Consider the following 13163-nt stretch of genomic DNA (forward strand, 5'->3'; position numbering starts at 1 on the left):
AGGGTGATTGGAATGCTGTGCAGTTCCTCTGGTATGCTATGACTCCAAAGAAAGGTAAAGAACTTCCAGCTGTGGTCACCGTACCATTCGGTGTCATGTCGAGCCCATTTTTCTTGGCTGCAACGTTGCAACATTATCTTGAAGGTCTGCCGGAACAGTATGCTGAGACTGCGGGTATCCTGCGCAAGCATCTTTACGTGGATGACCTTGTAACTGGGGTTGACAGCCTTGACAAGGTTAAAGTCTTGTGCCAGGAATCAAAAGATATATTGTCTCAAGCACGGATGCGGCTACACGAGTGGATGTCAAACAACCACGATCTCGTCAACTTCTCAGAGAATGTCAATGTGGAAACCACGAACGCCTTGCTGGACATGCTGCAGCTACGTAGGTATTGGGAGTTGGTTGGAATGTTCAGACTGACCACTTTGAATACAACCTAACTTCACTCATTGACTTCCTCTCCACAAGAGCCGACAACAAGAGATTTGTGCTGCAGGTCTCTGCAAGAATTTTCGACCCTTTTGGATTTATTGCTTTCACAACATTATGCATAAAGGTAATGTTCCAGAAGTTGTGGGAGTTGGGAATTGGTTGGGACAATCCCTTGCATGAAACATTGAAGCCTGAGTGGGACTGCTCGTGTAAGGAGCTTCCATGTATTGAAGGAGTGTCTACTCCAAGACTGATAGTAGCAGACTTTAGAAACGATGATACGGAGAAAGTGGTGCATATTTTCTGTGACGCAAGCTTGAAGGCCTATGGTGCTGTCGCATATATCGTGACCAAGTCTCCATTCGTACTAATAAATGTAAGCTTGGTCATGGCCAAATCAAGAGTGGCCCCTTTGAAACGTCTCTTGCTACCCCGATTGGAGCTTATGGGAGCCCCTGTTGGCACACGACTATGCCACTACTTTACCAAGGCCTTGGATCTGAAGAATGTTGCTACCATCCTCTGGACTGACTCTACAGTAGCTATGTACTGGATCAAGGGAAACGCTGCCAGATGGAAGCTCTTCGTAGCAAATCGAATCTCAGAGTTACAAGTGCTGACAGGTCCCAAGGATTGGAAACACTGCCCAGGTTCAGACAACCCTGCTGACTTAAATCACTTGCAGCATTCTCCCAGTCAGCCCTGGGGGAAGACGAATTGTGGTGGAGAGGACCCCGTTGGCTTCAGGAGGATGACACGCATTGGCCAACGATAAGTGAGCTGAGCTCGAAGGTTCCAAATGGAAGTGCGAAAGGTGACGGTGATGCCCATAGTATCATCGTCATCCATGGCAATTCTCAACGTTGAGAATTATAGTTCATTCATCAAAGTAGTACGAGTAACTGCGTGGGTCTGCTGCTTTGTCGACAACTGCCACAACAAAGAAGGAAAGACGATCGGCCCATTACGAGCTGAAGAAGTAATCAGCGACGACAGATACTGGTTGGCTAAAGCTCAAGGAAATGCATTCAGCGATGACATTTCAAACCTCAATTATCGAAGACTGCTGCACAAGAGTTCTCCTCTTTTGCCTTTCAACCCATACTTTGACAAAGAGGGCCTCAGGCGAGTTGGTGGGCACTTGCAATTCAGTGATAGCAACGAAGAGACTAAGCATCCCATCGTTCTCCCTGGCAATCACCCCCTCATGTCACTGCTCATACGGAAAGAACACTTGAGAATGCTGCACACGGGCATACGCGATACTCTAGCACAGCTGCGAGATTCATATTGGATTATCAGAGGGCATCAGGCCGTAAAGAAAGTTATCAAGCAGTGCCTCGTCTGTCTCAAAGTTGCCCTCCATACGGAACCAGTAGCACCACTTTCAGCTGGCAGAGTCACAAAAGCAAACCCGTTCGACATTGTCGGCATCGATCTTGCAGGGCCCTTGATTGGTCAACAGTCACACGACAGCAAAAAATGCTACATCACTGTTTTCACCCGTGCTGTGACATGTGCCATCCACCTTGACCTCGTCAGCAAACTGTTGGCTACAGCCTCTCTCATGGCCTTTAAACGCTTTGTGGGCCACATGGAATCTGCTCAACAGTGTATTTGGACAACGCGCTCACGTTCAAGCGTGCAGCCAGGGATCTAAAGGCCATGTTCATGCTGCTGCAAGTCGAGGAATTGCAGTCATACTTCGCCGGAAACCAGATAAGATGGAAGTTTATTGTTGAATGGGCAGCTTGGTGCGGCGGATTCTGGGAGCGGATGGTGCGATCTGTGACAGTAGCATTGCGAAAGGTGTTAGGATGGAGCAGCTTGAGTTTCGAAGAACTGACCACCGTTCTTTATGAGGTGGAGGCCGTGTTCAACCCACGGCCTTTGACTTTGTAGGATTCTCACCCCCATGCTCTTGGGACAAAGGAACGCCAACACAGTTGTGCAAACAATCACAAGGGCATTTATCTCACCTTTCATAGCTCAATGCCTGCTAGCCGAGTTACTATCCAAAAAACATGCTAATAGGCGCGCAACAAATCTAGAAGTCCAATTCATCGCAACCGGATAACGAGCGAATATGTTCGCCCCATGCTGGATCCCAACGCCTGGTCGTTCGGCCATACGGTCACGCGAACGGTGGCGCGTTCGTACGAGGCCTTACGAGACGGTCTCGCAGAAGCATGGATTGGCGCATGCGCGGGACGTCCGCGCTGCTTGCCATCCCGAACCAAAGAGGAAGTGCCTCTCCCTTTTCGCGCCGAAGTACCCCCGCCCATAGGCAGCGCAGCACTCGCGCCATCTCTCATACTGCGCCTCAACCAGACTGATTGCTGCGGGCATAACACAGGACACGCAGCAAAGCCGGACCGCAGGAGACGGGAGCCATGCGGGAAAACAACACATCAGGGGACGCGTGAGAGTCGTGCAGCCCCACATCCTCGCCAACCTTAAATCACTACATATACCGGCAAAACATGTCACACGGTCTAACATCAACGCGTGCTTCGTGAACAAGGTGGCACACGCAACAGTGGCCGCGCCAGGAAAATGTCCCCATGTTGTCCATAACATGCGAGCCGACATTGTCCGTGGGGTACACCGTAGGTGTCCACTGGTTACAGCATCAGCTTTGCAGACTCGACGGCATGATTCCAGGCCAGGACTCTGGAAACGGCGACGCAGTAGTCGGCTCGAGCAAGCGTCGATCGCACCGACGCGCCCTGCTGGCAAGAGCCGCCGCAGCTGGTGGTGACCACCCGGCTCTTTTCTCCGCCGCCGAGGGTTGCGAGCTGGGTACAGGCAGCCGCCGAAGTCTCTGCGTCGAACCGGCCACAGCATCACCATTGCCCGGAATGGCTCGATCGTAGTCCAGGGCAGCAGCGCAGAAAATGTGCAGGTGATGACAAACCAGGGGTGACTCCGCTCTTGCTGCATACACTCAACACACTCGTCAAACACTAAAGTAGTGCAAGGGAGAGGAGTTCTGCATGTGCATTGCCCATGTGGTACGATGTTCAACTCGGCTTGCAAAAGTTCGGGCAGCTACTCAGATGCTAAGTTCACGTGAACGAAGCTCGCTTCCTTGAGTCGAACGACTAATTTCAATTCGTGCGAGGCTAACTAGATTGAGGGAAGCAAAGTGCAACACCTCAACGCCACGGTCCACCAGCTTGTGTCCCTCCACGCGCGACAGGCAGCTTCGTAAAGCCTTAGGCCTAAAGCGACACTACCCTGACAACAACCGGCATCCAAAAAACAACACCCCAAATGGGCGCAAAACAGGCAGCCGCGAGGAAACGTCAGCTCTGTTAGGTGGTCCTACCCTGCTCGGTGCACACAGCATCCGAGTTGACGGTGCCCACCGTCCCAGACAGTGTCGGAGCGCCCGGTGCCAGGCCGCAATACCAGTCAGCCTGTAGTGGCACCCGTGGCCCGCGGCCACCCGGCTCCCAGAGCCACGACTTCATCAGGGTCAAAGAGATAGAAGAAGCTATTTACATAAGAAATTCGGATCACCCACGAGGCTTCCATACACACTCGCTTCAGGCTTGCCAGTGCTCCGCGGGCGCTAAGCCTCGCTCTCCCAGGATGCAGACCATGTGGCTCTCGTACCGACGAATGTCATTAAATAAACCATTTGCGAAAAGGCTTAGCATGTTGAAAAGTTCAAGCACACTACAGCCACCGTCGCCTTGCTCATGAAAGCATGCCGCCGACGCTAGCGATCAAAATACATGCTAGGCCTGTGCTTCAGTTCAAACAAAGGTCTCGAACAAAGCAAAACTGTTAAATCTATCGTCCAAAGCCTCAAGAGCCCTACGTTGGGCAGCCAGATGTGCGGTTCTCCTCCCGTGCTCTTGGGACAAAGGAACGACAACACAATAGTGCAAACAATCGCAAGGGCATTTATCGCACCTTTCATAGATCAATGCTTGCTAGTTGCGTTACTATCCACAAAACATGCCGATGGGCGCGCGACAAATCTAGAAGTCCGACTCACCGCGACCGGATAACGAGCCAATATGTTCGCCCCATGCTAGATCCCAGTGCCTGGTCGTTCGTGCGTACGGTCACGCGAACGGTGGTGCGTTCGTACGAGGCCTCACGAGACGGTCTCGCAGAAGCATGGATCGGCGCACGCGCTGGACGTCCGCGCTGCTAGCCGTCCCGAACCCAAGAGGAAGCACCTCTCCCTTTTCGCGCCCAGGTAAACCCGCCCGTAGGCAGGGCAACACTCGTGCCATCTCTCGTACTGCGCCTCAACCAGACCCACTGCCGTGGGCATCACGCAGGCCATGCGGTGAAGCTGGACTGCAGGAGGCGGGAGCCACGCGGGAAAACAACACATCAGGGGATGTGTGAGAGTCGCGCATCCCCACAACTTTCATATATGATGATGCTCAAGAGCCAGGACCACTGTCACTGGCACACTTCCTTGTCGGAAGATAGTTGACGACCCTTCCTGCACACCTACTGCCGGACGAAATTCCTGCTGGTGGCATGAATCTCTCACGACGCTGGAAGTACCGGATGGCCATGGCCGATGGTATCTGGAGACGGTGGCGAAAAGAGTACTTATTAGCGCTCAGATCGGCACATATGTGCCGACCAACAAAATCGAGTGATCTGATGAGACGCCTTGGTGCTCCTGAGGGAAGACCACTTGAAATGCCACATGTGGAAGACCGCCAGAATTAAGAAAACATTTAAGGGTAGCAACAGCAGTATGCGGTCCTGCAAATTGCTATTCAGTGGGGGAACATAGGTGAAGCGACCAATACAGCTGCTGTATCCCTTAGAGATTGTGGAGCAATGAGCTCAACAATAGTTTGCTCATCCGGGGAGGTTGTTGTATATCCTAGATGCTGGAGCCAAAGTACCCCTGTGCTGGGGGCCGCCGCCGATGTGGTGAGGAGGACTCCCCCACCTAAAACGGCACTGCTGAGGTCGCTGTGGCAGAAGCGTTGGACACTTGACAACCCTCAAACTGCATGCAAATTACTGGCGGGTGCATTCTACGAACAGCGACCGGCAGTGCGGTGGTGCTTTTCAGGTTTGGAGTGGATTGCTTGCACGTTTGGGGTGCAAGAAAGCCTGTTTGGCACAGTGTACTGTGACTTTCCCTTTCTCTCTACTCTCTCCCCTATGACACCTTCTAGTCAAAAATAATTTAGTCTTCTTGATGCGATCGAAGCAAACGGATGTTTGTCATTTTTCCATAAGTTAAAAATTCTCCATCTCTTATTCCACAACAATGTAGAAGACAAAGATAATAATGAATAACTGGGCAAAGGAACAAGAGTTCAGGAGCGCCAGTCAGCTTCTAGAGTCTGTGAAGGAGTACATTTACCTAGGTCATTTAATCACAGGGAACCCTGATTAGAAGGAAATTCATAGAGGAATAAAAATGGGTTGGATCACATACAGCAGACATTGTCAGCTCCTGATTGGAAGCTTACCATTATCCTTGAAAAGGAAGGTGTATTATCAGTGCATTTTACTGCTGCTGACATGTGGGGCAGAGACTTGGAGACTGACAAAGAAGCTTGAGAACAAGTTAAAGACCACAGAGAGCGGTTTGAATCCGAGAGCAAATGGGTACAGCCGATATTCTAATTGACATTAAGAGAAAAGAAAAGTGGCACTGAGCAGGTCATGTAATGCGCAGCTTAGTGAACCGTTGGACCATTAGGGCTACAGAATGGGTACCAAGAGAAGTGAAGCGCAATAGAGGAAGGCAGAAGACTAGGTGGTGTGATGAAATTAGGAAATTCGCCGGTGCTAATTGGAATCGGTTGGCGCAGGACAGGGGTAATTGGAGATCACAGGGAGAGGCCTTCGTCCTGCCGTAGACATAAAATAGGCCAATGGTGATGATGATACCCAAAATAATGTTCTCCACTTGCTCAAATAAAAAAAATGCAGAGAACAAAAAAAATAAAATAATATAAAGGAACGTTTCTGTACAGACTATAATTTGCATTTAAATAGTACGAATGATTATTGATATGACAGCAGCAAGCTAAATTCATACATGTAGTCGGCACAGCCACACCTTGGTGGACTCCCTTTTGGCGAGTGCTTCGACCTTCGCAAAACTGCGTCTACAGACTTGCATGTGTGGTATAATTCCAAACTGCTCTTTTACGCAAAAGGAATGAGTAAATCAGCACTGAACATGCTTGGAATAGTACGGTAAACGTGCACAAATTCTAATTAAGAAAATGGCTGCATTTACGAATGTCAGTGGGTGCACTGTGTACAAGTGGATGTTAAAAGAATGATCAAGAGAGGGCGCCACAATCCCATGTGACATGCTGGCCGAGTGCTCCTCCTGAACCCTCTGCTTCTGCCATCTTGAAGGCCCATGCTTTTTTTGCTGTCAGAGCGAATATGGAATGAACTTTCTACTGCTGCTGTCACAACACCCAATCGTACTGCACAGTTGCAGTCTTAGTAGATGCGGCCGCCGTCTGCGCTGCAGCGCTCCCGATTGGTTGAAGATGCCTGTAGCTTCCACAGTGCTGCACGGAACTACTGAAACAGAGCATAAGAAGTTACTGAAAACATGACCTGTCTTTTTTGTGTGCGGATTTACCCAGTCACAAAATATTGTTCACGTTGTAGTCTAATGAATTGGGCACTTATAGTCAGTGCAATTACTAACATGACTTAGTTAAAACTTGAACAACAGGAGGAACGCAGTGAGGGTCGCGTGGCTCTGGAGTGTTGACAGAGCGCTCATGAACTCAATGCAATTACTGACATGACTTGGTTAAAACTTGGACAACAGGAGGAAAGCAGTGAGGGTCGCCTGGCCCTGCAGGAGGCACTGCTAGCAGTGGCTCCAGCGTTTGCAGCCTCGGCCGATGATGCCACCCGACAGCTGCTGCTGGCCCTGGTGTCGACACACGTAGCCTCGCCTAGCCCCACTGGACGCCGCGCAGCCCTGGGCTATGCGGCCACCGTGTTCCCGGCCGACAGTGTGCCTGCTCGTTACCTGCTGCTGATGGCCGCCGGTGACAGGTGGGCCGCCAACAATCATTCGTACGAGCTTTAATGCAATTTACCAACCAGACAAGGAAGATGCCCACACAACTTGCAACTGAAGGGCTTGTTTTATTATTTGGTGCACTGTGCTTATGCGGATTCTTGATGTCTTGTGATCACTTACAACAACACCGCTTTGAACATACATCGGAATATAACTAACAAATTGCACCACCGTCAACTTTGCATTGCGTTCTACGGTAAAATAAACCACTTACTACACTGCTTTCATGCCACATTATCGTTTATAAACGAGAAGAAAGGGGGTTAACCGAGGGACCCGATTTTTATTAGTCATATCATGAGAAGCCAACAAACACTGACACCAAGGACAACATAGGGGAAATTACTTGTGCTTAATAGATGGAATGAAGAAACGATAAATTAATGGACATTAAAGTGGATGAAAAAACAACTTGCCGCAGGTGGGAACCGAACCCACAACCTTCGCATTTCGCGTGCGATGCTGTACCAATTGAGCTACCGTGGCGCTGTTTCCCCATCCATTTTCTTGGGTATTTATGTGTACTAGCAGAACCCTGGGAGTGTTAGCCAGCCCCACCACTCACAGACCTTGGCGGCGGACGTGGAACTTCCTTGTTGCCGCAAGCGTCACGAGAACGTGATCTTATTGGGTGAAGGCAACTGGTCAATAAACCCACATATGCTACCTGAAGGCATCAATGTTTCCGGATTCGAGAGCCTCGTTATGTAATAAACGAGAAGAAAGGGGGTTAACCGAGGGGCCCGATTTTTATTAGTCATATCATGAGAAGCCAACAAACACAGACACCAAGGGCAACATAGGGGAAATTACTTGTGCTTAATAAATAGAATGAAGAAACGATAAATTAATGGACATTAAAGTGGATGGAAAAACAACTTGCCGCAAGTGGGAACCGAACCCACAATTTTCGCATTTCGCGAAGGTTGTGGGTTCGGTTCGTTTATAGCCATTTAAAATGTATCAGTCAGTGGAAATCTAATCTGAGTAGTGGCACTTCATCCCCACACCAGTAGGGGGGTGAAGGAATATGTAGGCAAAAAAAAAAAAAAAAGACTTGTCTGCATCAGACATCTGTCAAGCGCTATTATCCATCCCATTTCCTCAACATGGCAGAAAAAAAGACATGTTGGGGATGCAGAAAAGCAGGGCTCTAACAAACAGTGGGAGCAGATGCTGACTGAGGCAACTTTACCTTGGCTTTGTCTTCATTTGTAACAGACAACACAAGATAATTTTCTGAGTGTATTTACATTTATTTTAGCTAACGGAACTAAATAATAATAACATTAACTAAGTAACTAAGTATCCTACTAATAACTAACCAAGCTAATTTATTAATGAACTAAACAAATATAATCAACTAATATGTAACTTGACTAACCTGACACAACTAATCTAATAACTGAACAAACTAATTAACCAACCAAACTCACTAATAACTAACCTAACTAAACTGAACAACTAATATGTCTAACTAAATGTAGATATGAATAACCAGCTAAGCTAACTAAATTAATTAGCTAACCAAACAAATAAGTACTTACTAAACCACCTAATTATCAAACTAATAACTAAGCTAAATAACAAAATTTACTAACTAATCTAATAACTACATAACTAAACTCAATAACCAGCATAACAAACTAACTGAATAATCTAGTGACATAACTAAATAACTAAGCTAACTAAATAAGGTAAATAACAAAACTATCCGAAATAATTACCTACCAAACCAGAACTTTGATTATTTAAACAAAACTAAGTTATCTAACTAAACTAACAAAATTAATCATTAGCTAAACTAATAACCTAACTATAATAACAAAGCAAATATAGGTAACTCATTAACTAAACTAATTAATCAACTAGTAACTAACTTACTGAACTAGCTAACCAAATAACTAACTTATCTAACTAGACAACATTGGCTGTGGCAAGGTTTGCGAGTGGTGGCGCTGGCCAACACTCCCAAGGTTAGTTGTCGTAGTAACGCATAAATCCCCCAGAATGTGGATGGGAAAACGGCGCCACAGTAGCTGAATTGGTTGAGCATCGCACGCTTAATGCGAAGACGTCGGATCGTTCCCCACCTGCGGCAAGTTGTTTTTTCATCCACTTTTGTTTCCATTAATTTATGATTTCTTAATTCAGTTAAGTACAAGTAATTTCCCGTGTGCTGACCTTGGTGTCTTTGTTTGCTGGCTTCTTATGATAAGTGATGGTCGTAATTTATATCTTGTACTTGGGCCGAATCTTGCATTAGTTACAGCCTCTTTTCGGGAACTCGCAGCCGTGTTCCAGCTTGTGCACAGCCTTGTATATGGAAATACTAACTGTGTGAAGCCGTAGGATGACGTCCGCGAACACGAGTGCAAGGCAAACCCTGGTGACCCGAGTGGCCACTTGGCTTTGTGAGCCTTGTCGATATTGGTCACCCGGGGCAATCTGAACATAGCAGTGGTGATCTTTTTGCTCCAGGCAAGTTCCTCAAAGCGACTGTCTTCAGTGGCGACGTGCAGCATTCTATGTAGGTGCCACTGGTGGCTGCATCGGTGGTACGTCATTGCAGTATTTGGGCTTAACGACTGGGGAAAAGAGAAATCTGGCAGATGCTAAGCCAATGTGTAGGTGCCTGTGCAAGCTAAACAGGGGTGATGCTTTGGGGCGTCAGAGCCAGGAGAATGCAACAAACGGGAGTTTATCTACCGTAATGGGATGCATCACTAGTGGGCCCGACTGAAAGTGTTCGGTGACCTGGGAATGGGGTCTGGTGACCATTGAGGAGCATGGTTTTACTGCTCCCGATGCAGTTGCCTGACTGGCACCTTCTGAAAGCAGGCATTAAGAGCTAAGGTGGGCTTGTGGATCCCGCCGCTGCCTTTCACCAAGTGTGCACTTGCAGCCAGGACGAGATTCGGCGCGAGGCGCTCAAGGCTCTCTACCCGGCCGAGGGCGGGGCCAGCGTGGCATTCCCCCCATTCCCCGACATGCTGCAGCTCGTCGGCAACAAGGTGACTGCTTTTGCTGCAGGGATGTTGCATAAGCGGGAGTGACAGCTATGTGCAGCTCTGCACTGCTGGCTGATTTCTGCTCAAATTTCTCATTTTGCAGTGGGTTCAGTTTAATACTGTGTTTGCCAGCATTACTTGCCCGATTCCTTCACAAAACACCTGGCCTGTATTGTGTGCAGACTTGATTTTGGGGCGACGAAACAGCGGATCCCTCTGTCGCCACCATGGTAAAAGGTGAAAAAGAGCTTGTTAGTACATATCTGCACGAATACTTGGGGACAGCATGAAAAAAAGGGGGCAAGTTGGGAGGATGCAAGTACTTGTACATATGTACCAACAAGTTTATTTTCAACCCTGGTGTGCTCCTGTTGTATAAATTGCCCTGTTTTCTTTTTTTCTCTTTCTCTCTTTTTTTCGTTGCATTATTCCAGTATTCAAGTGAAAGATGAGTTTCACCACAAATAGCAGCATTGTTTTGTTACAGTAAAAACAAAAACAAAATTATTTTCGACGTCACCACTGATGTTTTATTGTGAACAAAACAGACTAGTAATCCACAGAAATGTGCCATTAAACTAAACCGTCTGCGAAGTGCACAATTTGAGCAGAAGTCAGCCAGTGCTTTAGCTGAATGAGTCACGTACCGTTGGCACTCCTGTTCAGGCAACACTCAATAAAAATGAAGTCATACAAGATGCCATAAGTGCATTCCAAGGGTTATGATACATGAAGCTGCTTGTTTTAGGATGATGCTCGTATCTTTCTATGCCTGAGGGTAGATGAGTGCTTCATTATTCACTGCAAAAAATTCACTGACGATAATGACACTCTCTAATGCAAATTTTGAGTGCAGCTATTTCGGTGTTTTGAATTCGCGATATATTGTGGAAAAGAATTTGATTCTGAACAACAGGGTCCTTTCAGTGTCGGCGCTGGGCCTCTGCTCGGGCAGCTCGTTTAGCACCTGCGGCAGACGAAGCACTTCCACCGGTTGCGTCGCTCGTTGTTCAGAAAGAACTGGCCGAACCCATTTTGTATTATGAATATATTGTCATGTGTTAGTGACAGGGAAGAACGACACAGTGTTGAAACTGAGTTACAGATTTAACCCTTTATTCGGTGAACTTGTTCCCAACACAAGTAACACTCAAGCACAATGACAGCTGCGAACGGAGTCGGCAATCATTGAAAATCTGACCCGCAGGTCAAGTGCATCGATTTTCATGCATCACTCGTCGAAGGTTCATGTGTAATCGTTTGTGCGTGCATGGCTTCCAGAAAGTACTACACAATTCGTGTCGTGCAAACACTAAGATTACAGAATGGTTTGGTGAGAACAGCCAACTAATAGAACTATTGATAACCTTCGAGAAACTTCTGATACATACAGGTGCGTCGTGCATCGAGGGACGACGTTCAACATTTGTTACCCGGTGAAGAATGGCGACCGAAGAAAAATAAAGATGCATGGTACTCTGGTGCCATCTCATAGCAATCTTGCTGAAGATGTCTTGTACGGCACTAGGCTTTTCTCCTCGGGCTTACGACGTACCCTCCTCCTGTGCTTCCACCTCATGGTTCCGCTGTACTCTCCTCCTTCACTTTCCTCCTTGCACTCTTTTCGTTATCGCCACTTTTCATTCCCCGCTACCCGCATTGCTCTTTCATCCTTCGCTGTTGTGCTCGTTCACTCGGTTACACCGACGCCAATGTTCGCTGCAGAAACGGGCTCCTAAGAGCTGTGCTCTAAAATAAGTTGTAGGTACCACAGCAGTAAATGATATTGCCCTCAAAATCCACTACTGGAAATGTTGATGCAGGTGTCAGCCTGGGATTCAAGGTGGGATTATGTGACCTCTCATCGTGTCCCTCGTAATGGGAGCGAGTAGGAAATAAATAAAGCTGTGCTGTATTCATCCTTTCATGAGAGTGTCGCTAGTTATGACTCAATGTACTGCCCAGATATTAGCTGTAAAGAATTAGGGAGGGAAAACACTTCTTACTTGCCAACACTCCCAAATTTTCTGTAATGTTTATGAATTCGGGCTCATTTTAAAATGTTATTAATACTGCATGATGTTCTCTAAGAAATAAATTCTTCCTGGAAAAACATTTCGCTTGTTGGTCTCCGAATCTTCTGTTGGAAGTCTTCTGATGGTCAAAAGACACCAGATGGGTACTTGCTTCAAGCAAGTTAATGCCAACAAAATAATGAAGCAGGTGACATCGGCAACAGCAAAGTAGCTGAAAACATCACTGGTGTCTAAAAACAGTGTGCTACTTCACAGTCTTTGTTGTACCAAGTTTGTTGCTGTTGATGTGCGGGGGAAAAGAAAAACAAAACAAAAGAAAAAGTCTTTAATAAAAAACATATGTATCCCTGAAAAGGTGTGAGCTCAGGGCTAACTTTTGAAAAAGATTTCCTTTTAGAACGCTTTAAAACCTTTGCTGCTGCCTGCATGTTGCATATCGAGGTTAAATCGTGGTTAGTTAAGTGTCCAGGTATACTCAAAAGGCATGTGCTTAGAGCAGGCTTAAAAAAAATTTTTCTATTTTTATCTCTCCCCACCCTTTTTTCTCTGTATGTCGTGTTCACATATTTTTTGACGCATGTAGAAGTTTACAGGCTGGCAGATGTTTTTTACTCTTAG

The 13163-nt window shown here is 47.1% G+C and overlaps 1 protein-coding gene across 2 annotated transcripts in view; it reads left to right on the forward strand.

The window, feature by feature from the left end:
* LOC142573224 (proteasome adapter and scaffold protein ECM29-like) overlaps positions 1-13163 on the forward strand; it is a 233850-nt gene that overhangs the window by 202975 nt on the left and 17712 nt on the right. For both annotated transcript variants that reach the window (XM_075682818.1, XM_075682819.1), the window contains 2 exons: positions 7238-7470; positions 10404-10512. In XM_075682818.1, coding sequence (XP_075538933.1) covers positions 7238-7470; positions 10404-10512 — 342 coding nt within the window. The remainder of the gene's footprint in view (positions 1-7237; positions 7471-10403; positions 10513-13163) is intronic.

Source organism: Dermacentor variabilis, chromosome 2 (assembly GCF_050947875.1).
Source record: "Dermacentor variabilis isolate Ectoservices chromosome 2, ASM5094787v1, whole genome shotgun sequence".
NCBI lineage: Eukaryota > Metazoa > Arthropoda > Arachnida > Ixodida > Ixodidae > Dermacentor > Dermacentor variabilis.